Source organism: Panthera onca, chromosome A1 (assembly GCF_046562875.1).
Source record: "Panthera onca isolate mPanOnc1 chromosome A1, mPanOnc1 haplotype 2, whole genome shotgun sequence".
In the NCBI taxonomy this organism is placed as follows: domain Eukaryota; kingdom Metazoa; phylum Chordata; class Mammalia; order Carnivora; family Felidae; genus Panthera; species Panthera onca.
In genome coordinates this window covers 141,239,232-141,263,960 of record NC_138339.1, presented here as the reverse complement: position 1 = coordinate 141,263,960, position 24,729 = coordinate 141,239,232, and the positions used below count along the sequence as shown (strand labels likewise).

The 24,729-nt window shown below is 43.5% G+C and overlaps 1 protein-coding gene across 1 annotated transcript; it reads left to right on the top strand.

The window, feature by feature from the left end:
- Positions 1-533: 533 nt before the first annotated feature.
- Positions 534-9,605, top strand: LOC132681640 (protein FAM170A-like). Its single transcript, XM_060636301.3, has 6 exons — positions 534-2,113; positions 2,819-4,232; positions 6,098-6,238; positions 7,049-7,814; positions 8,122-8,180; positions 9,030-9,605. The coding sequence occupies exons 2-4, from the start codon at positions 4,163-4,165 to the stop codon at positions 7,768-7,770; spliced, it is 933 nt and encodes a 310-aa protein (XP_060492284.1). The 5' UTR covers positions 534-2,113; positions 2,819-4,162; the 3' UTR covers positions 7,771-7,814; positions 8,122-8,180; positions 9,030-9,605.
- Positions 9,606-24,729: the final 15,124 nt, after the last annotated feature.

Sequence of the window (24,729 nt, the reverse complement as noted above, 5' to 3'; positions counted from 1 at the left end):
ATGGTATCGATGTATCACGGTTTATTTAAACATTCACTCACTGAAAGACCTGAGTTGTTTCTAGTTTTTGGTTGTTATGAATTAGCTGTTCTCAATATCCAAGGATATGTTTTATGAACAGCCTTCTCATTTCTCTGGGATAAATGCCCAAGAGTGCAATTGTTGGATTAGATGGTACTTGTATGCTTAGTTTAAGAAAGTGCCACAGTCTTCTCCAGAGTGGCTGTCATTTTACGTTCTCACCAGCTGTGTTTGAATGGTCAAGTTTCTTTACTTTCTTGCCAGAATTTTGTATTGTCACATTTTTTTTTTATTCAAACTTCTGTGATAGGTATGTAGGAGTGTTTGATTGTGGCTTTCATTTGCATGTCCCTAATGGCGAAAGACATTAGACATCATTTCATATGCTTATTTTCCATCTGCACATCCTTTTTACTCAAACATCTCTTCCTGTCTTTTGTCCATTTTCTAATCAGATTGTTTACTTTTTAGCGTGGGAGTTCTTTACATGTTACCGATATTACGTCTATTGGATATGAGGTTTGCAAATATTTTCTCTCAGTCTCTAGCTTGTCTTTTCCTACTCTTAAAAGAACCTTTCACATAGCAAATGGTTTTAGTTTTCATGAAGTCTAGTTTATTTATTTTTCATCTTGTGGATCATCTCTCTCCTGGATAATTGCAGTAAGACCACTGTTATTTATTTTTTTAAGTAGGCCCCACACCCAATGTGGGGCTTGAGCTTACGACCCTGAGATCAAGAGTTGCTTGCTCTACAGACTGAGCCATGCTAGTGCCCCAATAGATCCCCTGTTTTCTTGATTCTGCCCTTAACTACCAGTTGGCTATTGTTAACAGAGCAGAATGATCTTTTTAAATGTAATTGCTTGCTCAAGATTCTCCACACTTCCCATGTCACTCAGAATAAATGCTAGTCTTGACAATAGCTTACTATTGTCCCTCATTATCTATCTGACCTCTTTTCTTACCACTCTCTTTGGCTCTCAGTTCTGGTTACACTGGCTTCCTTGGTGATAGTCTATCAGGCCAAGCAACCCTTGATCCAGGGCTCTAACCTCTTCTTTTTGTGTGGAATATAGAACCTTAGCTGTAAACTTTCTTATTTCTCTCAGGTCTTACTGAAAAGGGATCTTTTTAGTAAAGGCTTCCATGATTTCCCATTTAACATAGAAATGACCCATTTCTTACAGACCCAAATTCAGTTTGTTTTATTTTTCTTCATGCTACTTGTCAATATCTAACCTACTACATATTTGATGTATTTGAAAAGATGACCTGTCTTCTCTTCCAGAATTAAACTCCTTGGGAGAAAGTGCTTTTGTCTGTTTTGTTCATAACTGTTCAACTGCAGGATCTAGAGAGCTTGTCACATAGTAGAGACTCAATAAGCATTTACAGAACAAAGAATGAAGAAATGAAGGAACAAGTAAAGTATGTCCCAGCATGGAGAATCTGCACTGGTACCACTGGAATAATCTTTTCTTTTGTGAAGAGAGGTTTGCTTCCTTGAGAAATTCTGGATCTAGGAAACATGCCTTAAGAATCTTCCTTCTTCTAAATAAACAAACAAAAACAGAAACAGACCTATAAATATAGAGAACAAACTGATGGCTATTAGAGGGGAGGGGCAAAATGGGTGTAGTGGGAAAAGAAGGGAATTGTCTTCCTTGGAATTAAGGGATTAGAACTCTTAATGAAATTTCAACTCCTGATGAAGTCGTAATCATCAGGGCTTACTAATGCTAAATATTGAAAGGCTGATGGGATCGTTATGGTGGAGGGGCTAAGCCGACAGCACTGGAACCCACTGATCAATCTCAACATGGTTAAACATGGGACAACCTTATGTGCTTACTGTTGTGATTTAATCGGAAGGCACACAACACCACTTATAAAATAATCTTGCAATAACGAGAAACTGAATTGAAAACTGATTAATTTTCTAGGTCTAACTGCCTGTTTGGAAGGAATTGCGGGTAATAGAAGAACATCTTAAATGACATCACAAGATACAACCAATCAACTCCATGCTGCAGAAAATACTACAGGATAAGTGATTTAGTTTCTTCAACAAATAAATGCCCCCTAAAAGGTAGGAAGAGCTCTCACAGACTAAAAGACACATTGACCACATGCTGTGTGTGGATCTTGATTTATTTCTGTTTTTTAAAAAATGTTTATTTACTTATTTTTGAGGGGGGCTGGGGGGAGGGAGACCGACCCAAAGAGGCTCTGACACAGAGCTTGAACCCACGAACTCTATCATAACCTGAGCAGAAATCGAGAGTCAGATGCTTAACCAACTGAGCAACACAGGTACCCCTGGATCTTGGTTTTAATGAATGAAGTATAAAAAAGACATTTGGTATGATTAAGGGAATTGGAGTATGGCTTGGTTATAAAGTGATATAAAGAAATTGTGGTTAAATTTGTTCCATAAGATAATGATAGTGCTGGTTAAAAAAAACCAATTATTATTGGATATAAATACTGCTGCATTTAGTGAGAGATGATATAATGTCTGAGATTTTCTTCAAAATACAGTACTCCCCAACCCCCTCACACTCTTCCAAACATTGAAACTAAAGGAATTGAACAAAAAGCTATGTGTGTGTGGCGTGAGGGAGGGGGTGTGGTGGATGGGACAAGAATGAGAGAATATTGATAATTGTTCATACTGGGTGATAGGTCCATGGCACCACATCCCTGTTGTGCAATTTCTTTTACTTTTTCTATGCTGGAAAATTTCTACCACAAAAAGTTTTTTTAAAATTCATTTTTGCACCTTCTTACCTAGGGATTCTCCAAGAAACAGGAAGATTGAATCTCATCAGCAAATTCTCACAAGGGGGTATTTGTCCTGTTTTCACTCTCCCTGCTTGGAGACTGATGTTCCACACGTCCTTTCAGATTTGGACTTGCCTTTGTCCAGTGGGGACTTCTGGGAGCCCGCCTCATTCCAGCACGCCAGTACTCCCCCCGGATCACGGCCACTGTCCCAAAAGGAGGTGTCTCTCATTTTAGACTGGGATCAGAAGGATCCAGATGGGTTGCCGCTTATAACTGGTATACATTTCAGCCCACGAGCAGAGGTGTGCAAGAAATAGTATGAAATTGTTTTTGTAACTCCACTTAATTTGTATTTTAAGCCTTGATCCTGCTGAAGTCCTGTTTGGATTTCTACCCATCCCTCTTCGGAAATCATACAGAGCCACAGTCATGAGGGTTGAGGTGAGAGCATGATTACTGTTTAGTGGGGTATACACTTGTAGCTTAGAGGTCCATTGGCTCGGTTGCCATGTTTCCTTTTGGTTTGGTGGCTCTTGTGTCATGGGTGGGACAGGTTGGTTCTGCTCATATGCACAACACAGCCATCTCCTCCAAGAGTTTTTGCCCTATCTAACCCTCTGACTGCACTTTAGAGATTCCTTTTCTTTCATGGTCCACGGACCTCTCTGTGATGATATAGATCTTAAGCTAACAGGAAAAGAAGACAGTAAGTGTATAATTTCAAAGTTCCTACTTCTGATAGGTTTCTGCTCAAGTATCCTCACTTTTCTGTGGAGTTTGGGATTTTAGAAATAAAAGCCCAGATGATAAGCACAGTATTGCTGCGTTCAGCCCTGCACGTCCTTCCTCTGGCCAGTGAACCCAGAGCCTGCTTCCCACTTGAATGCAGAAGGGAAAGGGTAAAAAATAAAGGGAGAAAGGGAAAAAAAATCAACAAGAACAGATTCGCATCTCAAAATATCCTTTCATTCTTAAGAAGATGAGAGTTGAATTCACAGGAAAGGTTCCATTGGGAAAAAGGAATGACTCTTGAAAATGGGGTCTCCGCATTTGCAAAGGCTGTGTAGGATCCAGGTCCTCAGAATGCTCTGACATCATCAGTGAGGTCAGAGAACTCTGCTGTGGGCCTGGTGACCTTTGAACCTTAACAGCCCTGTGCTGTAGCGAACCCTGGGCAGTGCTGCTCGTTCTCTGAGCCGTCTGACGTCCTCAGCCACTTAGGGGACTCAACTATTTTTGCTTATATTGGGTCATTTCATCATATTTTCTGAGAGTCAAGAAGGGCCAACCAGCAAGGGAAAAGAAGAGCTGGGAGTTAGGTGTCTTCTAAGAAGCTTCTGTAGCTGGTACCATGAAACAGCGACAAAAGAGGAAACATCTGGAAGATGAAGAGTCCCAGGAAATGGCTGAGCAGGGAGGAGGTATGTGCTGGGCACCTTGTCTGGGGGGGCACAGAGGCTGCGGCCAGTCTGCGCCTCCCCCAGGGAGGTGGGCAGCAGATGTTGCCGTGTCTGTCCTGAGGGTCCCCGGTGGTGTGAGATGGCACAGGAAGGCCAGATGCCCCCCAAAAGCCAGGGATTCATCCCTGCCAGTCTGAGAACTTCTCTCTTGGCCTGTTCAGGCCTGGAGCTATGTTGGACTCAGAGCAGGCTGGGGTCCTGCTTGCCCAGGCTCAGTCCTGTGTTCTCTTTTATCCTCTTTATGTGATTTTCCTCTGGGGTCCCTGGGTGTGGGGTGTGATGGGTGCTGATAGAGATTGACCCATAAAAGAGGAAAGAGAAGCCTTGCTCAAAAACATTTTGAGAAGTGACATGCCTGTGCAGAAGGAGATGGTCTGGGGATGGCATCATACGGAAAGTGTGGAGATCGTATTCCTTTAGCAGGAAGAATTTACCAGTTGATCCATGGGCGTTTGTGAATCTACAGGTGTGGGCTTTCCAGAGGAGATCAAGGGAAGGGAGGGGTCTTTTACAGACCATGCCCAGATGGAGAGGGGTGAGAAATGTAGTCAGGGACTTTCAGGGAGCTCTGAAAGCTGTGGATTTACTTCCTAGGGTGCATGGTGACTGCATGCATTTTACACAAACAAGTAGCTTGTCCTGAGAAAGTGGGTGGTCACATGCAAGAGGTGGGGCAGAGTGGAGCCCACCCCAGCCGGAGGCTTCTGTCCCAAATTAGAACTCTCTCATCAGCTTCCACGAGGTCCAGGGCCCTGAAGAGTGTAAGATGGGCCCTGGGAATGGAGGCCTGGACAGGAGGAGGATTTTGATGCAGCAGCTGGGATAGGACAGAGAAAGCAATGATTGGCAAGATACGTTTGTCTCTTTGTGTGTGATGGGGCAGGGGGAGCAATGGGGAGAAGGGGGAGAGTGTCCTTAGCTGTGAAGTCTGTCTTGTAAGGTTCCTGTCACTTACCCATATACATTTTGATAGAGAAAAAAATTGCACATCTGCACACACACTATTTTATTAAATTGTACAGAGCATATAGGCATATATGCATATCACTCGTCCACTGTGTTCACATACGATCCATGTGTATCGAAGTCCTCTCCTGTTACACCAAACTCTGGAGTATAAGTGTGTCACAGATACTCTATGGTACATACTTACACTAAAAATAAGCATGACCCAAATATTGCATGGGAACACTCGCACATAAAAATTATTTGTGGTTTACCTGAAACGCAAATTTAACTGGGCGTCCTCCATTGTTGTTTTGCTAACTCTGGGAACCCTTGTATACTTCACACCAGCTGACATATCATACCCTGATTAGTGTCTGTCTTCTACCAGAACGTTCAACATTCCCAGAGCCTAGAAGTGTGCCTGATACATAGTAGCTGAACACTGTTGAAGGAATGGATAAATGAATGATTGAATACACACCATAAATACAGACCATATTATATAAATCAGGAAATGTGACATGTCGCACGGTTCCTGAGTTGTGAACACACACTATGCTCCAAACGCTCTATGCGTTTCTACCCTGCTCGCCACACCGTCCCCACAGGCATGAAAGGTTTGACTGATACATATTATTCTCACGTGTCAGACATCCTGTTCACAGCCACCACTCAGGCCTTCGCTTCTGACAAGACACTAACAAAATAGTTATCGATAGTAACTAAATGCAGGAGTATCCACCGGGGACCAGACAGTCGACCACGTGTATTCGCTGCCTCTGACCCAGGTCAGACCCTCTGTTAATATTTGTTGGATGGATGAGTGATGCATTAGCATGCCCCACCCATGGTGTCTCAGGCTTTCCTATCTTTCTCAGGAGTCTCGAAGTTGCAGGAGGATGCCCTTCAGCTTGGATCCCCTGGGGTGGCCAAAGGCTGGGGCGCAGGGGTAGGGGAGGTGTCCTCTGCCTCTGAATACTTCTCCTGTGTTTCTTCTCCACGCAAGTTCATCCATGGTGGTAAGCATTCAGGGCTCCTTGGATGTGGGGCCCCTTGTGTTCGGGGCTGGAGACACACAGATCCAGGAGAGGCTGGGAAGGCATCCAGGACAGTCAGAAGTGATCAGGGCTCAACGGAGGAGCCTGGGAAGATGGCGTAGCTGTTGGGAGAGTGTGGATACGAGCTCCATGTGGGAGAGCGTGAGCCCTGGTACAATCATAGTGGGGAAGTTAAGATACAAGGGCCAGAAAGGTCCGAGCTCGAGCTGTCGGGCTGAGGGACAGAATTAAGCACCTTCAGAGGAGCTGTGCAGGCTTTGCCTTTATCCTTACTTCCAGAGAAGGGCGGAGCATCTCAGCACAGGCCTCTCCAGCTCTGGAGCAAGACCATCCAGTTCAGATCCCCACGCCTGACGCCCACCATTCACTCCACGCACGTCCATTCTTAGCACGCACACCCCAAACCCGTGATCTACAGTGCCATGTTCTCCACCACTGTCCCCATGCCACATGCACACGTACCCCGATGGTAGCCCCAACTCATGTTCTGCTCATGGCACGCGCAACCCACCACCGGCCCTCACGTTCTGCAACCCCCTGCTACCTGACTCCACACCCCCACATACAGACGCCCCCCCAGTCTCCCTACAAACACTCAAAGCCTGCAGATGCCACCAGATACACCCCCCCCACCCCGCCACCACCCCGGAGTATGAACACCAACACCAAGCTGCTTACACCACAGCCCCTCTGCCCTCTACCACACTTGAAGCTCCTTCAGCTTCTGGCCGGCCCCACGCACGTTCTTATGTCTCTAATTTCCTTTCCCAGGAATCCGGAGAGTACATCGAGACAGTCCCCAGCCTAGATCACCCCTAGTCCAGGGTCAGGAGCGAGGGGAGACTGCTCCCCCCTCACACCAGGTCTCCTTCTCGTCCCCTTCATCCTATAAGACCTGTGTGTCCTCTGTGTACAGAAACAAAGAGGAAAGGGGCATGAAAATATACTACATGCAGGTACAAATGCAAAAGGGTGTGGCTGTCTCCTGGGAGACAGAGGAGACCTCGGAGTCACTAGAGAAGCAGCCGAGGATGGAAGAAGTGACCCTTCCTGAGAACGTGCGGGTAGGTACTCCCCCCTCTGATGTGTCCACCAGAAACCTGCTGTCTGACAGCGAGCCCAGCGGGGAGGACAAGGACCACGAGGAGCGGGCAGAGTCAGACAGCCCGCCAGGCTCACCCACTGTTGAGGAGAGACCCAGGGCCAAGACCCCCGACTGGCTGGTGACCGTGGAGACTGGCTTCCGATGCATGGCCTGCTGCCGGGTCTTCTCCACCTTGGAGGTCCTCCAGGAGCACGTCCAGTACGGGATCAGGGAGGGCTTCAGCTGCCATGTGTTCCACCTCACCATGGCTCAGTTGACGGGCATCGTGGAACCTGAGTGCACCCAGGAGGAGGAGGATGAGAACGAGGAGGAGGGGGAAGAGAGGCAGGAAGAAAAGGACGAGAAGGAGCAGCCTGCGCAGGAGGACCCTCACGTGAAGCGACCCTGAAGCCAGTGCTCAGGCTGTGTGTTTCATTCTCCAAAGGACAACAAGTGAGCTGGGGCTGAGCATGTGAGGGCACTGTGCCTTCTCCACAACACTCCTGTCTCTCCCATCCAGGCTCACGCCTCCAGAACGGAGAGTAGGGGGCTTTGACAGCTCAGGGGACACCTTAAGGAGGGGGGTGGTGAGCGGGCCCCTTGCTTCTTGTCCAGGCATTTGATACAGTTATGACTGTCAGTGGGGATTTATCCCGAGCTTTTCAGCTCCCGCAGGAAGTCCTGCAAATTTCCGAGGGCTAACCGAGCATCTTTCCTCTTGAACCAAGAAGTGTCTTTCTCTGTTCTGGTTTCCACACAGCAATTGAGATCCATGAGCCATAAATTCCTGGAAGACGGTGTGGCCTTCTTTTGGGAGAAGTAAGTAAGGCCTGAGGTTGGTGTGGTCTGAGCTGATGTCAGGGGGTCCCAGGGGAATCTAGGGGAAGGAATTACATGGCCGTGCTGGGTTACCTTGTGGCTCCGCAGTGGCATCAGCTTGTGGCATACTCAGTGCGTCCAGGAAATTGACCTCCATTTCCTTAAGTGAGAAAGTGAGAATTGAAAAAAAATTTTTTTTGAGTTTTTAAAATTTATTTTGAAAGAGAGAGGAAGTGGGAAGGGGCAGAGAGAGAGGGAGAGAGAGAGAGAATCTCAAGCAGGCTCCTCACCATCAGCACAGAGCCTGACACGGGGCTCGAACTCACAAACCGTGAGAGCGTGACTTGAGCCAGAACCAAGAGTCAGATGCTCAACTGATGTAGCCGCCCAGGTGCCCTGAGAAAGTGAGAGTTTTGATTGGCATTTATTTCATTGACTGCATGACTGACCTGAGCTCTAAGAGCAAATACAGCCAGCGGCCCTTCTGGGATGAGAGCTCATTGCAACTTCAAGGGCTAGGAGTGGTCTGGAGAGAGGACATGGGGCCTAGCAGGACCAGAGGTTTGAGGTGTGAGAGCCTTCGGCCAAAGCCAGCATCTTATCCCGGCCCATGGATAGCCCTCTGGAAGAAAGCAGAGTGTGGAGGGAGAGAAACAAGGAAGTGAGCCCCCAAGAGATCTGGGAATATTCCAGAACCTTCCGTTTGCTATAGTAGGTCTGGAAATAAACTCAGTGTGGTGTATGTGGCTCTGAGCTTTAAGGCAAAGGTGAAGGGTCACCCTGGCTCACGGAGCTCATGTTCACTTCTTGTCTCTTCCTGTTCTGCCTTATGTGTTTAATCAATTCCAGGGAGAAGAAAGGATCCTGGGGATAGTAGCAGATAAAATGCCAATGATGTGAAGAAAGATGAAGGAACCGGCATTCAATCTGGCATCACATGAAAATATAAATACCATATGCAATAAAGGCTGTTTTCCAAACCTTACCTGGATATGTTCTTTAAGTGAAGTTATCTATCTGTCTGTCTGTCTGTCTGTCTATCTATCTGTCTGTCTGTCTATCTACCATCTACATCTTTCCCTCTAGTGGCTCATGAACCAGGTCTCCTATAAGCACCAAAGACGCCCACAATCCTTTTCCAGCAGCAACAGTACTGAAGCACACGGGATTGATTAGGCTTTTGTGTGACTGTTTTCACAAGGCTGGATTCCACAAATGACAAACTACACTGGCTTCAGAAGAGGTCGTCGGTAAGTAGCGGGTGCTGTAAAAACTGTGTCCCGGGGGTCGTATTTGAAAGCACTGTGAAGGCAGTCTTCAGAGGGCTGCTGGCTGGTGTGCATATCTCCCCAGGTCTGGCCTGGATGAGGGATTATGAGTTGTGGCTTCACAAGGAAACACCAGGACAGAGGAGAAATTTCTGAGTTTTGAAGCTGTCCATGGAACAGGTCCCTCTTGCATGGGTGAGACTTTGTCACAGTGCTCAGAAGAGGCCGTCTAACCAAAACCACCCGTTGTCTTTGCAGAGATAGTTGTAGCAAGAGTTTAAGCCAATAAGCTCTGATATTTTCAGTTCTGACATTAAATTTCCATTTCTAAATAAATTCTTCCTCTAGCCTCTCAAGTTTTTGACCTTTTCATCCCTGAACTTAATCTTCACAACACGGCTACCACCCCTGGAACTAAAGACGTCTAGGAGGCCCTGAAGACTCATTTCGATGCATGAGGTTGTCCCTGGACTGCAGGTGAGGGGGTAGTTATGTGTCTTTCTAATCTGAGTAGGGGGGCAATGCCAGGCTTTAGAGAACTGATGGAATTAGAAGGAAATAATTCAAAGTTCAGAGATTCTGTCCATTTAAGCAGGATAAGGTCTAATTCCAAAGTCCTATGGATTTTTTTTCGGAATGTGAAATGTGATTTCCATGGGGCTTTATTGAATCAACCATGGTTTCTGTGATCTGGCGTTGTCATTTTTATTTGAATAATAATGATAATGACAACGACAATGATAATAATAATAATAATAATAAACCAGCTTACTCACCGGTTTCATGTTTCTCAGCTTGTCCAATGGGGATGTCGTCTGCATATTCACATGTTTTGCCTCAAGATGCCCTGTTTCCCCTTTGCCATTCCAGGAATTCAGAATTGGGGGCTTATCCTACCCTTCCGTACTCACACCACCGTCTGGGGGATTCCACTCCCTCTCTGACGGCGTCTGTGTGCTCTGTAACCTTCCCCTTTGTCTTGTTCCTTTGTTCCTTGAGCCCATCAGGAACATTCCCTTTCCACACCCCACACCCCCAGTCTTCCTGGGTCTTCATCATTTTCTTCTCCTTTTCTTGGAAGGTTTTTTTGACTTCTCTCTTCCACTGACTGTTTCAAACACTGAGAGCTTATTTCACATAACTCGGTGGGATGCTGTTGACACAATGAGAGTTCTGGCTGCCATTCCTGTTCAGAGAGAGACTTCCCTGAAAGCACAGAGCAGAGCAACACAAGGGCCTGTGGGTCCAAGTCAGGTTTTACAGGAAGAGGTTATTTCGAAGTGTGGAGACACTTGCTGGATTTTTAAATTTGTTAATCTTGTATCCACCTGCCTTATTAAACCAGTCTTATTCTTACTAGTTTATCTGTGTGGTCTCCTGGGCTTCCCGGATAAATGATGATGTTAAATGTAAATCGAATGCTCTGTGGATAACTTGAGTTCATTATAATTCATTTGATAGATACTTTTTTAATGTTTACTTATTTGATTTGAGAGAAATAGCACAAGTCAGGGAAGAGCAGAGAGAGAGAGAGAATCCCAAGCAGGCTTCATACTGTCAGCTCAGAGCTTGATGTGGGGCTCGATCTCATGAACTATGAGATCATGACCTGAGCCGAAATCAAGAGTCGGTCACTTAACTGACTGAGCCACCCATGCTCCCCACCATTACAGTGAATTTGTAACTTGATAATCCTGTTTCTCATTCTTTTCTTAGCACCTTCTAATAATTGTATCTGCTTTATGCCACAGTCTTCACACATCAATAATCCTCCTTAATTCTGTTGAAGCAGATGAATCCATTAAGAATCTTTTCTTTTTCTCTTTATTCTTTGCATTTCCTTTCTATCTTTTAAGATCCTTTTCTTGTCTCTTTACTATCCTGACTCTTTTTTCCCCCTATTTCAGTAAACTTTCAGTCTCCTTCCCTAATTTCCTCCCAAACATTTGGAGTTTATTCCTCACAAATTAGAGGATGTTTTATTGTTGAAAAGTGATAACTTCACTGGTGTTCTTGCAATGGTGGAAGCTTCCCTGTCTGGCAGCCCACAAAGGCTGGCCCCTGGAGACCGGCAGTTGAGTTCCAAACCCTTCTAAAAACAAAATGCATAACAAGAATACCTCCCAGCAAATTAGAGTCCCTAGACAACTGCTCAAATCTCAGCTTTGAATTACCATCCAGTTAAGATGATTTGGGTAGGAGTCATGGGGTAAATGTGTCCCCAGATCTATGTAAATAGAAAACCAAAGAAACCGTGAAACGAAAATTGGAAGGAAATCACACGTGAAACAAATTAGGGAGTGGTTTTAATCTGTACCAAGATGTGCATGAGCGTGTGTGTGTGTGTGTGTGTGTGTGTGTGTGTGTGTGTGTGGTTTGGTATGTTGGAGGTGGAGATGGGGGTAAAGGGTAAAGGGTCCTATGAGCTCTAATCACTTACCCAGACAAGTTCAGTGGAGATGCCCATTTGCCCTGTAACAGGTGCATCAAACCTGAAAGGTCCTTCCTGTTTCTGTGTTGCACCTGTAAGTGCAGAGGCCCAAGGTTCCCTGTGTAAGTTTCTCAGACGATACTCCAATCTGAGATTTTCTAGCCTCATCCAAGAATCTGACCTGAGTTCCCTTCTGCTCTGGGCCCCTGGAATCCTCTCTTCTTCTGATTCCTGGGGAATATTTTTTCTAGTCTCTTAGCCAAGCTCTTCCCTCTCGGAGACATTCCACTTGTTTTCCCTCAAGACTTGAACAGTACACATTTTGACAGCTTAGTGAACCTAGAGTCAGGTTAAGCTGAGAATGTGGTGACAGGCAGGATTGTCAATAGAAAAACCAGTTCCCCTTTTCTGAGGGGACTTGAGAATTTGATCTTTAAACCACTCTGTTAAGGAGGGGAAACAGAATAATAAAATTAGCAAGTAATGAGAAAGTACCACAAGCGAGGTATTCTTGTATTTGTGTGGGTTAATTAGTCTAGAGAATGACTCTGTCAGGCCCATGCCATTATCATATTGTGGGATGAGACTTACCTGGTCTAAGGGTTGTGGGCACAGCTCCTGGAACCATCTGGGAACTTTGTTCTTATTCTAGATCGCACTAGCCTGGGGCATATGAGGGGCTAGATGAAGAATTTATTCATGCCTAAGGTTACTGTATACTGTAGTCCTATCAGGTGCTAAGAAATTCCAAGATTAATGAGGTCCACCTGGCCCAGATAGCCAGAGTGGTTTGTGTGTGTGTGTGTCTGTGTGTGTGTGTGTCTGTGTGTGTGTCTGTGTGTGTGCACGCATGTGCAGAAAACTTCTGGCCTAAGAGAGTTCTGAGCCGGTTCTGTTTGATCTCATCAAGTGCAGGTAGGGGTCTCCTCTCCACATCACCACTGCCACCACCTTCCTAGGTGTCTGGGCCATGCCATAACTGCCACCACCTTCCTGGGTGTCTGGACCATGCCATAACTCAAGGGTTTATGAATGGCCTGGCAGAGTGAACGCAGAGTAAGTTGGATGGGTTCCACCTGAATACCTCTCTTGCTGGGGAGTCAGGCTGATGTCTGGAGACAAGTAGAGTGTTCTCAGACTGTGTGTGTGTGTTGCCTTCTGGTTGGTTCTCTCAGCCAGGCTCTCCAAGACTTCATCCACTCTCAGCCCAAGAGATCCTTTTCATCGCAAGGGTAGGACGTTTGCCTCATTTGCCATCATATCCTTTCCCGAAAGTACAGTTATTACGAGATGTTCCCACTTCCCAGACTCCTTTCCTCTCATTTGATTTCTGTTCTGTTACCTCTTCCCTGCAGGACAGTGTGTTGACTCAATGGGCATAGATCCAAAGATTGCAGGAAATGCCAACAATTCCAAAATAACAATACAGGCACATCAGGAAAACTTCAAACCATTTATCCTGATACATTTGTTAAAATTTCACAAACAGAGTTGCCTGGGTGGTTCATTCATTTGAGTGTTTGACTCTTGAGTTTGGCTCAGGTCTTGACCCCAGGGTTGTGGAATCAAACCCTGCCTCGTGCTCTGTGCTAACTGTGATGCCTGCTTGGAATTCTCTCTCTCTATCTCTGCCCCTCTCCCCAGCTTGTGTGTGCTCTCTCTGAAAATAAAATAAAATGAAAAAAAAACCTAAATTCACAAACAATATATTAAGAGTATAAAAACTCAACAGATAAATTGAGTAAAACGTAATTTTTTCTTTATTCTTTCCCCACTATATTCATTCCAATCCTCAAAGTTAACATGATTAACCATTTGATATGCAAATTTTCAGACATTTTTCTACACATACACACTTTTTCATGTAGAGTATGAACTAAGTCCCCTCTAACTTGCTGTGATTCTGTGATTTACTCTCTCCCGTTGAGTCATCTGCTGATAAAGAAGTCCTTTTCATGGACAAATTTTCCAGTAGCTAATAGTTAACATCTGCTGAGTGCTTACTCTGTGTCAGGTACACTTCTCACTGCTTATATATAATTCTTACACACAGTTTCATGACATCCCCATCGAACAGGTACAGTTATAAACCCTCTGTAACAGATAAAGGCAGATGAGGCATGAATAACTTCTTCATCTACTTCTTCTTCTTTCCTTTGCTCCAGAACTTACACAGGGGCCAGACAACTTGGCTGAGACTTTGGAGCAAGTCAAAATCCATTCCTTTAATCATTTTGCTTTATTGTCTCTATTTGGAAGAGTGGATGGTTTTGCCACTAAAACCTTTAAATATGTTACCTTGTTACATCTCTAGCATGCATGGGTTTGTTACATGGGGTAAGTAAACTGACTTTTTAAAAAATGTTTATTTGTTTTTGAGAGAGAGACAGCCAGAGCGTGAGTGGGGGAAGGGAAGAGAGAAAGGGAGACACAGAATCTGAAGCAGGCTCCAGGCTTCACGCTGTCAGCACAGAGACTGATGAGGGGCTCGAACCCACGAACCATGAGATCATGACCTGAGCCAAAGTTGGATGCTTAACCCACTGAACCACCCATGTGCTCCTAAACCGACTCTTTATAAAAACCCTTATTCAGCTGAATGAATGTAAGCCAGGGACTAGAATGTATATATTTAAGACTGCCTACCAAATTTTAAAAATGGTTTCTTGAATATAATTTATGTAATGTCAAGTCTAGTATGCTGTCTAAATAGTAACAGACAAGTGAAGATGGGTAAAACGGTACTTCAAGTTGACCAGTACCAGGAGTGTGGTAACACTGGGGCCAGTGCAGAGACCCACAGAAAAACTTGCTGTTTCCCTCCAGGCCTTTGCAAGGGCTCCATCAACTGCCAGTGTCCCCGTAGCAGCTACTCAGCTCACTTCTTAGTATAAAAGCATCTTCAATTTGATAGACTTAAGGAAGGCTTAAATGTGGTTAGCAGCCCTGCATTCTTGATGCAATCACATCTTCAGAGTGTGGGAGAATATGAAGCTATGAAAATGTCCTTGGAAGGACTCACTTATTAAATTTGGCTTTTTCAATCTTCCTAATACTTTTTCACCAAACACCAGGCGGTTCCCTTAATTTTTCAGATTCATGTTGTTTTTCCTTTGTGTAATGAACGTTCAAATATTTCCTGAGGAGCTATTAAGGTTAAGGGGAAAAAAATAAACATCTCCAAAACAAAAAAGATAATGACAAGTAGAAAAAGCCCTGAAACTAAGGATATACTTCATTATAGCTTATTAATTGGAGTGGGAAGTTTACGCTCACTGCTTAGGGTGGATAAATAAAAGTCAAGGATTCTCTGAGTCTTCTCTGGGATCCTTATGAGTCTCCACCATTTCCGATGAGTACGATATGACAGATAAAGTATAGGATGTGTAGTTAAATTTGAATGTCAGAAAAACAATGAAAACATTTTTAGTATTAATATGCCCTGCATAGCACATAGGATATACTTATACAAAACATAAGTATTTATGATTTATGTAAAGTTCCAGTTTAACTGGGTGTCCTGTATTTTTTATTGATTAAGTCTGATGACAGTTCTGATGAGCTATGGTGGAGGCAGCTCAGGGGTGTGGCACAAAATGGCTCTTGGGTAGTTACAAGTTGCTTGAGGTCGTCTAGGTATGGTGTAAAATCCTTAGTGAACATAGCTGAAAAGCCATAGCCAGTATTTGACTGGAATTACTTCCTTGGGCTTCTCTTAGGTGGGATGAACCTTTCTCTTAATGACTTTTGGTAAATCTGGAAGCCCATATCTAAGGGGGAGCCCCAAAGCGAAATTGCATCCTTACAAACACATTTCCAATTCAAAATGGAATCTTTCTAGAACTGATTGCATATGAATAATAAGAGATGAGAAGGTTTGTGAAACTTGGGATTAATATACCTTTTACCCTTTATGAGTAAAGTTTTGCTGTCCTGGGAGATTTAACATGAGTCATGTGAAAAACCCCATGTTCTCAGACAGACAGAAATAGTCCTGTTGTACTTCTGGATGCATGGCCAGGCTCTCGTGTTTCAGACAGTGACTATCTGGTCTTAGAAAGACAGACCCAGGCCTGCATCTTTCTGAGGACCAAGCAAAGACCAGAGTTTCAAGTTTAAGTCTTATGGCTTACAGAGACAACAGTTAACTTCACGTTGTTTCCACAAGGCAAGTCATGGAGCCAGACTTGAGCTAAATTCACTGTGCAGGTTCCATCCAAACTGTATGTCAACGTAGAGCTTGTTTAAAACTATAGAGGTCCAGAAAATTCTCTGATATGCTCTTTGGGCCCTCACTGTCAGAGAGGAAGTAGGGCTGATACTATAGTGGTGCCATGAATTTTCTAGGCTTACATTGGCATTTCCCAGGCCCCAAAGACTTGGTGTTGCTTCTTGAAGTGTGCAGAGAGATTTTTCTCTCTTTTGTGGCCTCTAATAGCATTGTGAAAGGAAGGTTTTGCACCTGGCTCAGAAGAAGGCTGGGCAGGTTTAGGCTCACTGGTATTACTAGACTCAAGGAGAAACATATGCTCAAAAGTAGGGGTGTCTGGGGTGGGAAGGATATTGCTGGAATTTCACAAATGCTGTAGGACCAGGGAAGGACACCAGAAGAACTGGGCTGTGATTTAGGTTGCAGGTAAGGGAGTGAGGAATGGAACAGGGACTGACCTTATACAAGTGGCCAGCTTGTCATGCATTCATTTGTAAAAATTCATTCATTCATGCATTCACTCATTCATCAATTGGATTGCTATCAGGTATCAGGTATTGTGTCAGGTTTTGAGATATAGTAGTGAAGGAAACAAGTTCTCAGTCTTTCAGGAGCTTATAGTTCAGAGGGACTGATAAATAAATAGGCATAGGAATGAATTAATTAATTGGCATAGGAAATAAGTTGCCCAATAGAGGAAGTAGAGTCTCTGTGGGTTCAAACAGGAGTGTCAATGAACTGAGCCCAGTGGTAGGGGTAGGGAACGGGGGACCAGAGAGGGTTCTCAAAGGAAGTGATAGTGGAGATCTGCAGGATGAGCAGATATTTTCCATGACCCTCCCAGACGGAGGGAATGAGGGAAAGATGGAGGGAAGGAGTAAAATTTCAGGAAGAGAGACCAGTCCGTTATGAATCCTTAGGATGAGGAAAAAAAATGTATGTTCTTTAGTACGTTGGGGTCATGAAATCTGAGGGAGGAAAGTGACAGGGGATGTGCCTGGAAAGGGAGGCAGGGTTTCATAGGCCATGTTCACAAGTTTAAACTTTGTTCTTTGGGCAAAGGGGATTCACTAGAGGTACTAGGCAGAGAAGTAACTATGTCATATGTGTGTTTCAGAAAAGTCAGTTAGATGACTGTGTATAGGGTGGATTTATCTGGGCATCGACACAGACAGAAAGGTCAAATTCTTCTGTGTGTGGGCCAGGGTCACACATGGGACTACACAGGGCACTGGAGTTAAGTGAGGCAGTGAGTGGGGTGGGTGGAGGCCATCATACCTTCATTCTGTTAAGAGCAACATGGAATCAGTGACACCTCCTAAGATTATACAAGGCAGAGCTTTCTTTGTATTTTAAAAAGTTACCTCACGACCTGAAAGGGTCATCACTGTAGAAGGGGAGTCTGGCACCTGCAACAGCTGAAAGGAAATAGCAACTGATGGGGAAAAGCAGAATATGAGGGGTTTTAGAGCAGAATGCTGGAAGCAAGTAGCAGCTAAGGGCCTTTCCAACTCCTGGGCCTCTCTACCTTCTCCTCTTCCTGTCCCCCAACCTCGTGAGGATGAAAAGGGTCTCCTAGAGGGGCACCTGGGTGGCTCATTTAAGGGTCCGACTCTTGATCTTGGCTCAGATCATGATCTCACGGTTCATGAGGTCCAGCCCTGCACTGGGATCTGTGCTAGTAGCATGGAGCCTGCTTGGGATTCTCTCTCTCTCCTTCTCTCTCTCTGCCCCTCCCCTGCTCATGGTCTTTCCTGCCCCCCTCAAAATAAATAAACTTAAAAAAAAGAAAGAAAAGGGTATTCTAGAGACCTTTGGTCAAATTCCCTTGTATGGAGACTTCCCATACAATTCCTAGCTTCTTTCTTTATCTTGAGAAAAAGATGAAGTTAACAGCCATGATAATTAAGTGAGGAGTGCCACCTGAAATGTATGTATGCCACAGGTTGTCAGAGATGGAACATGCGCTAACTTGGAAATTTCTTCAGCGACCTCTCTCTGGGCCACACCTGTGCCAGCCCCATATGCAGTGCTGTTCCCCTGGAACAGAGAGGGCCCTGCTTTCTGGGCTTGCCTCAAATGAGGTGATGGACCTTGCCACAGGGAACCTTTTTTACTTCAGAAGAGGTTGTAAGCAAAGTCAGAACACCTCTCCTTAAAAGTGGTTGCTGAATTCCTTATTTATCCAGGACATTCTGTCCTACCAAAGTGTGTGCGTGTGTGTGTGATCTAGATCTGCTGAGACATTTAAGAAATAGTCTTAAAATCACAATGATGGATTCAGTATGTCTCTGTGAATTAAGTTCAGTGCACTTTTATGTTTGTTTGTTTTTTATTTTAAAATTTTTTTTTTCAATATATGAAGTTTATTGTCAAATTGGTTTCCATACAACATCCAGTGCTCATCCAAAAAGGTGCCCTCCTCAATACCCATCACCCACCCTGCCCTCCCTCCCACCCCTCATCAACCCTTAGTTTGTTCTCAGTTTTTAAGAGTCTCTTATGCTTTGTGTTTGTTTGTTTTTTTTTATGTCTAGTCTGGTCTGTCTCTTCGTGTTGTAAAATATTCACCCTACTGATTATTTTGAAAGAAGAAAACTGATGCCTGCCTCAGGGAAGAGAGCCACTCCTAAAAGTCTCCTTAGCTTCCCTTTTGAGGAAGGGAAGATACTTCTGTGGAAATAGTTTTAGGATGTGAAGGAAGCCTCTAGTCACATTGATGAAAAACCTGTGATTTTTCAGAGCACAGACCTAATGAAAGGTTTCTTTTTCTCAATGTGTGTGTCTATGTTAACATTCAGATTGACAATTATGTGTTACAAGCACCTATCTGATAAAGGGTTAGTATTCAAAATACGTAAAGTACTTAGGAACTTCAACACCCCAAAAATGAATAAGCCAATTAAAAATGGGCAGGAGACTTGAGTAGACATTTTTACAAAGAAGACATACAGATGGCCAATAGACATGTGAAAAGATGCTCAATGACATCGGTCATTATCAGGAAAATGCACGTCAAAACTACAGTGATTTAGCACCTCACACCTGTAAGAATGGCTAAAGTCAACAACTCAAGAAACAACAGGTGTTGCCAAGGATGCGGCAAAAGGGGAGCCCTCTTGCCCTGCTGGTGGGAATGCAAACTGGTGCAGCTACTCTGGAAAACAGTATGGAGGTTCCTGAAAAAGTTAAAAATGGGACTACCCTACGATCCAGCACTCACACTACTAGGTAGTGTATTCTTACCCAAAGAATACAAAGATACTAATTTGAAGGGATAAATGCACCCTGATGTTTATAGCAGCATTGTCTACAGTAGCCACAACATGGAAACAGTGCAAGCATCCGTTGACTGATGAATGGATAAAGAATATGTGGTGTATTTATGCAATAGAATATTACCCAGCCATAAAAAAAGAATGAAATCTTACTATTTGCAAAGACATGGATGGAGCTAGAGAGTATTATGCTAAGCCAAGTACTTCAGTCAAAGACAAATACCATATGACTCACTCATGTGGAATTTAAAGAAACAAAACAAATGAGCAAAGGGAAAAAAAAAAAAAGAGAGGCAAACCAAGAAATAGGCTCTTAACTGTAGAGAACAAATTATGGTTACCCGAGGGGAAGTGAGTTGGAGAGGTGGGTTAAATAGGTGATGGGGATTAAGGAGTGCACTTGTGATGAGCACCAGGTGTTGTATGGAATCAGTGAATCCCTAACTTGTACACCTGAAACCAATATTATACTGTATATTACTAAGTGGAATTTAAATAAAAACTTTTAAAAAAAATTTTTTTTTTCAACGTTTATTTATTTTTGGGACAGAGAGAGACAGAGCATGAACGGGGGAGGGACAGAGAGAGAGGGAGACACAGAATCGGAAACAGGCTCCAGGCTCTGAGCCATCAGCCCAGAGCCTGACGCGGGGCTCGAACTCACGGACCGTGAGATCGTGACCTGGCTGAAGTCAGACGCTTAACCGACTGCGCCACCCAGGCGCCCCTAAATAAAAACTTTTTTTTTTTTTTTTTTAATTTTTTTTTTTTCAACGTTTTTTTATTTATTTGTGGGACAGAGAGAGAGCATGAACGGGGGAGGGACAGAGAGAGAGGGAGACACAGAATCGGAAACAGGCTCCAGGCTCTGAGCCATCAGCCCAGAGCCTGACGCGGGGCTCGAACTCACGGACCGTGAGATCGTGACCTGGCTGAAGTCGGACGTTTAACCGACTGCGCCACCCAGGCGCCCCAATAAAAACTTTTAAAATATGTGTAACAACCAGAGTGCAAAAAGTACCCCTAATCATGGCAACACCCCTAATATCCTGTGGTTTGAAAGTAACGGAATTCCCTGAGTAGGGATATGCTGTTTATCTTCATTATTCATCACCGGATGGATACCATTTGTAATTTCCAAATAGCTACTGTTTTTAGAGCCTTCTTACTTTCCGTTTCTGAAGGTCCCTCATTACCAACTCCTTTGATCTTGGGAATCTTCTACAAACCACCTATTACCACAAAATGTTACTATAACAAAACATAACAGTATTCTCCATGGGATTTGTTGTCCCAGGATGTGACCTTCATTGCCTTTCCTTGCTTGTGGCTTAGGAAGCACAAGTGGACGCACTATCTTCCTAGCTTGTGGCTTAACTGAACTCAAATCTCCTCCTGCCGATCACCTCAAAGCTTTTGTCTAGAAATTAAGCTGGTGAAGTAACGGAAGCCTTTCCCCCATGATAGGCCTTTCCTTTGATACAAACTGAAAATGAGCTAAGATAACGTTAGAAGACTTGAAGTTTGCAGGTTTTAAGAATGATTTGGAGAATCAGGAATAAAAAGGGATTCCTACATGAGAATATGAAATGTGATTTCTCCCCAGATACCATGTAACAGGGATTAGAATTTAGGTTTACTCTATGGGAGAGCACAGTTTTACTTGACCACTTTGAAGTTCTAACACTCAGATGCTCTTTGGAAATCTATTTTAAAGTTCTAGCTGAATATCTGAGAATAAAATTGCCACTTGGTGGAACATAGAATGTGAAGGGGTAAAACAAAAGTCAGGCTGGGATGATCCTGCCGAACAGAAACTGCCCCCTCCGTGATCAGGCAGCGTGAATGGAAGTCAGACCGGGAAAGGACATAGAAGCCGAGGTGGTTTCATAGTGCCAACCACAAAGGGTCAGGTGCTAAAATAAGAGCTTCTCGTGAAAGCCCACACTGTAGGAATGGCAGGGCCACCAGTGTGGGAAGTCTCTTCGTTTCTCGTACACGGGCTGGAATTATGAAGATATTAAAAAAAATTTTTTTAATCTTTATTTCTGAGAGAGAAAGAGACAGCATATGAGCAGAAGAAGAGCAGAGAGAGGAGACACAGAATCTGAAGCAGGCTCCAGGCTCTGAGCCATCAGCACAGAGCCTGACACGGGGCTCGAACTCACAAACTGTGAGATCATGACCTGAGCTGAAGTTGGATGCTCAACCGACTGAGCCACCCAGGTGCCCCTGGAATTATGACGATATTACGACATAGGTTTTTCTCGGAAGGAGGTGGACTATGAAGTTCTTTAAATAGCATTTCCAGAGCTGATTACATATTCATGCTAACAAAGCCATATCCGTTCATCTAGGGACCTTTGAAAACAATAGAAGAATGTATATGCTGGTATCTGTCAGACCTGGGTTGGTATCTATTACTTCAGTAAATTACTTAACCCATATTATTTAATCTTAAGTAATAAGTAATTATTTAATGTCCTCATCTGGGAATTAGAGATGATAATAATAGGACTGGTGTGAATAATAAATGTGATCATGGATGTTGGCCCCTCTGGGCAGTACCTGGCAAACAGGAGGTGTCAAATAAATAGTAATCAGCAACCATTATTCGAATTATGAAGAACAGTGAGTCGTGGGCTTTTGGGGAGAGACATTTCTTATTATCTTTACTCACCTGCTAAGATCACTTGTGAAACCTTCAGAATTTGCTTTTTGCTAATTGTCTCCTATTGGTAATTCGTGCAGTGCCCTTCCCATACCTCTTACACGTTACCATTTTGTGCACTTGGCAGACTTCCAACTTGCCAGTGTCTGCCATTTTCTAGTCCAAGAGTTTCTCCTGACACTGTAGAAGTCTGCTCTGCTTGTCCAGATGGCAGGAGGAAATGAGGGGAATTAATAGTTCCTCAGGAGCAGCCCTCTACCAGTGATTGGTACATAAATGTCCCAGCTCCCTTGCCCTTTTGGTAGGACCATTGCATTTCTTAGAGTTTTTTCCATGGATTAGCCCTACTTTCCTACACTGTCACCTGGCTAATAACACACTTTTCAATGCTGGCCTTCTCTTCCCTATCTCTCTTTCTTACTTTCTTACTGGGATTTCTTCCATTTCTCAAATTAACTGTTGGAACCAGAATATTTTTTTTAAGTTTATTTATTTATTTTGAGGCAGATGGAGACAGCAAAAGGGGGAAAGGGACAGAGAGAGAGGGAGACAGAGAATCCCAAGCAGTCTCTGCACTGTTAGTACAGAGCCTGATGTGGGGCTCGAACTCATGAAACTGTGAGTTCAGGACCTGAGCTGAAACCAAGAGTCAGACGCTTAACCGACAGAGCCACCCAGGCACCCCGCAAGGAACCAGATTGTTTATTACTGGGTTTGGTTCTGGGGGAACCCATCCAAACTCATTTTCTTGAGATGAAAAGTTATCAAGTTGTCTTCTAGCAGAAGATATTAACTAAGAGAGAAACTGAAGTTTTCTTTATGGTTAACTCATAATTCACTACACACGTTATTTGCTTACAGTATTGTTTAAGTAATTATACAATATAGGAGTGATACAAAAAGCATAAGGACACAACTGATCTTATAATTGAATGCATTTACTTGAAGCATCTACGAATAGGCTTCAGTTATACAAAATGCTAAGGGAAAAGTAATCTAAAATAAAACAGTTTATGACTTAGGAATAATTAAAATATCGTTTGCAGTCATTGAGTCCTGCTGAATCTTTTGAGTGCACACAATAGTGGTTGGTGTCATGGGGAAACTAAATTAAGTTGAGAGTTATTGACTAAATTTAAAAGAATGGATATGGTTGGGGAATGGGTGGTCCTTCATATTTTTTTAGTTCTTATTTACAAAAAAATATATAATAAAAAGTGCTAATATCCACTCTTTCCGCATTGTTCTCTTTTTTGAGGAATGAAAGAGAAAAATGGAAACAAAGTGGAAGCTCTTTCTTAAAGTCATTTTATTGATATTCCTTTTTTTTAATGCTTATTTATTTATCTTGAGAGAGAACCAGAGAGTGTGAGTGGAGGAGGGACAGAGACAGACATGGAATCTGAAGCAGACTCTAGGCTCTGAGCTCTCAACACAGAGCCTGATGTGGGGCTTGAGCTCACGAATCCCGAGATATGACCTGAGCCGAAGTCAGACACTTAACCAACTGAGCCACCCAGGTGCACCACTTTATTGATATTCTTAAAGACAAGTTTAACTGAGGAATAATTATTGTATAACTTACAGGAGTAGCTTTATTTTGAATTTGGAACATAGCTTTATAAGGTAAATAAATAGAGGCAAAAGGAAGAGATTGAATAGGGCAGGAAGGCTAAGGGCAGAGCTGAAAGTCATGTAGTCATGTATGATCACAACTCAACATTGAACAGCTACTTTAATTCTTTTTTTTTTTTAATGTTTATTTATTTTGAGAGAGAGGAGGGGAGGAGCAGAGAGAGGGAGAGAGAGAATCTTGAGCAGGCTCCGTGCTGTCACTGCAGAGTCGGATGCAGGGCTTGATCTCATGAGCCATGAGATCATGACCTGAGTGGAAATCAAGAGTTGGATGCTTTAACCTATTGAGTCACCCAGGCTCCCCGCAACTACTTTAATTCTTTATCAGAAATACAAAATCCAGGCCAGAAGCACACAGTATTTATGATAAATGCTGATAACATATTATTATTATCAGACCTGTTTGCATTCTTTCTGATACAGATGATGTCTCAATTTCATTTCGCCTGAAACTTACTTTTCTAGTTTTATACATTGACTACATATTTGATTTTGAAAAGCTGTTCCAGCTGTGTTTCAGGTTGGCATGATGTGAAAAGTGTCCTTCTCTTACTAGTGACGCTTACTCACAGCTTGGGAAAAATACAGCTTGGACGACACAGTTGATTTTTGACTCCAATGACCAGGATGGTTCGAAAATATCAGTGGTTATAGAGTAGCAATTTTCAATCTTTTTTTTTTTTTTTTAGCTTGTGAGTCCTATTTTCTGATAGAATATTGTGTAGAACTCTGTACTCTAATCTATATTACGGGAATCCTGAGTCAATGTACAGGTAGTTGAAAATGTAACAAAGTATGCTCTCAGGACACTTTGTAATTATTATCTATCCAGAAGGTATAGTGGGAAAATTTCATTTCAAATTTGTACCACCAACAATATCTAACTACTGCTTGTCTTTCTTATCATAAACATCAAAAACAAGAAGGACACAAAATCTTTAATAAATACTAACAGATTTGTCAATCACATTTCCAGTGTTATCTGTTGGAAATTAATGTATCATGTATGACTAATAAGTGGTTGACTAATAAGTGATAAGCTTGTGTTCCAGGCAG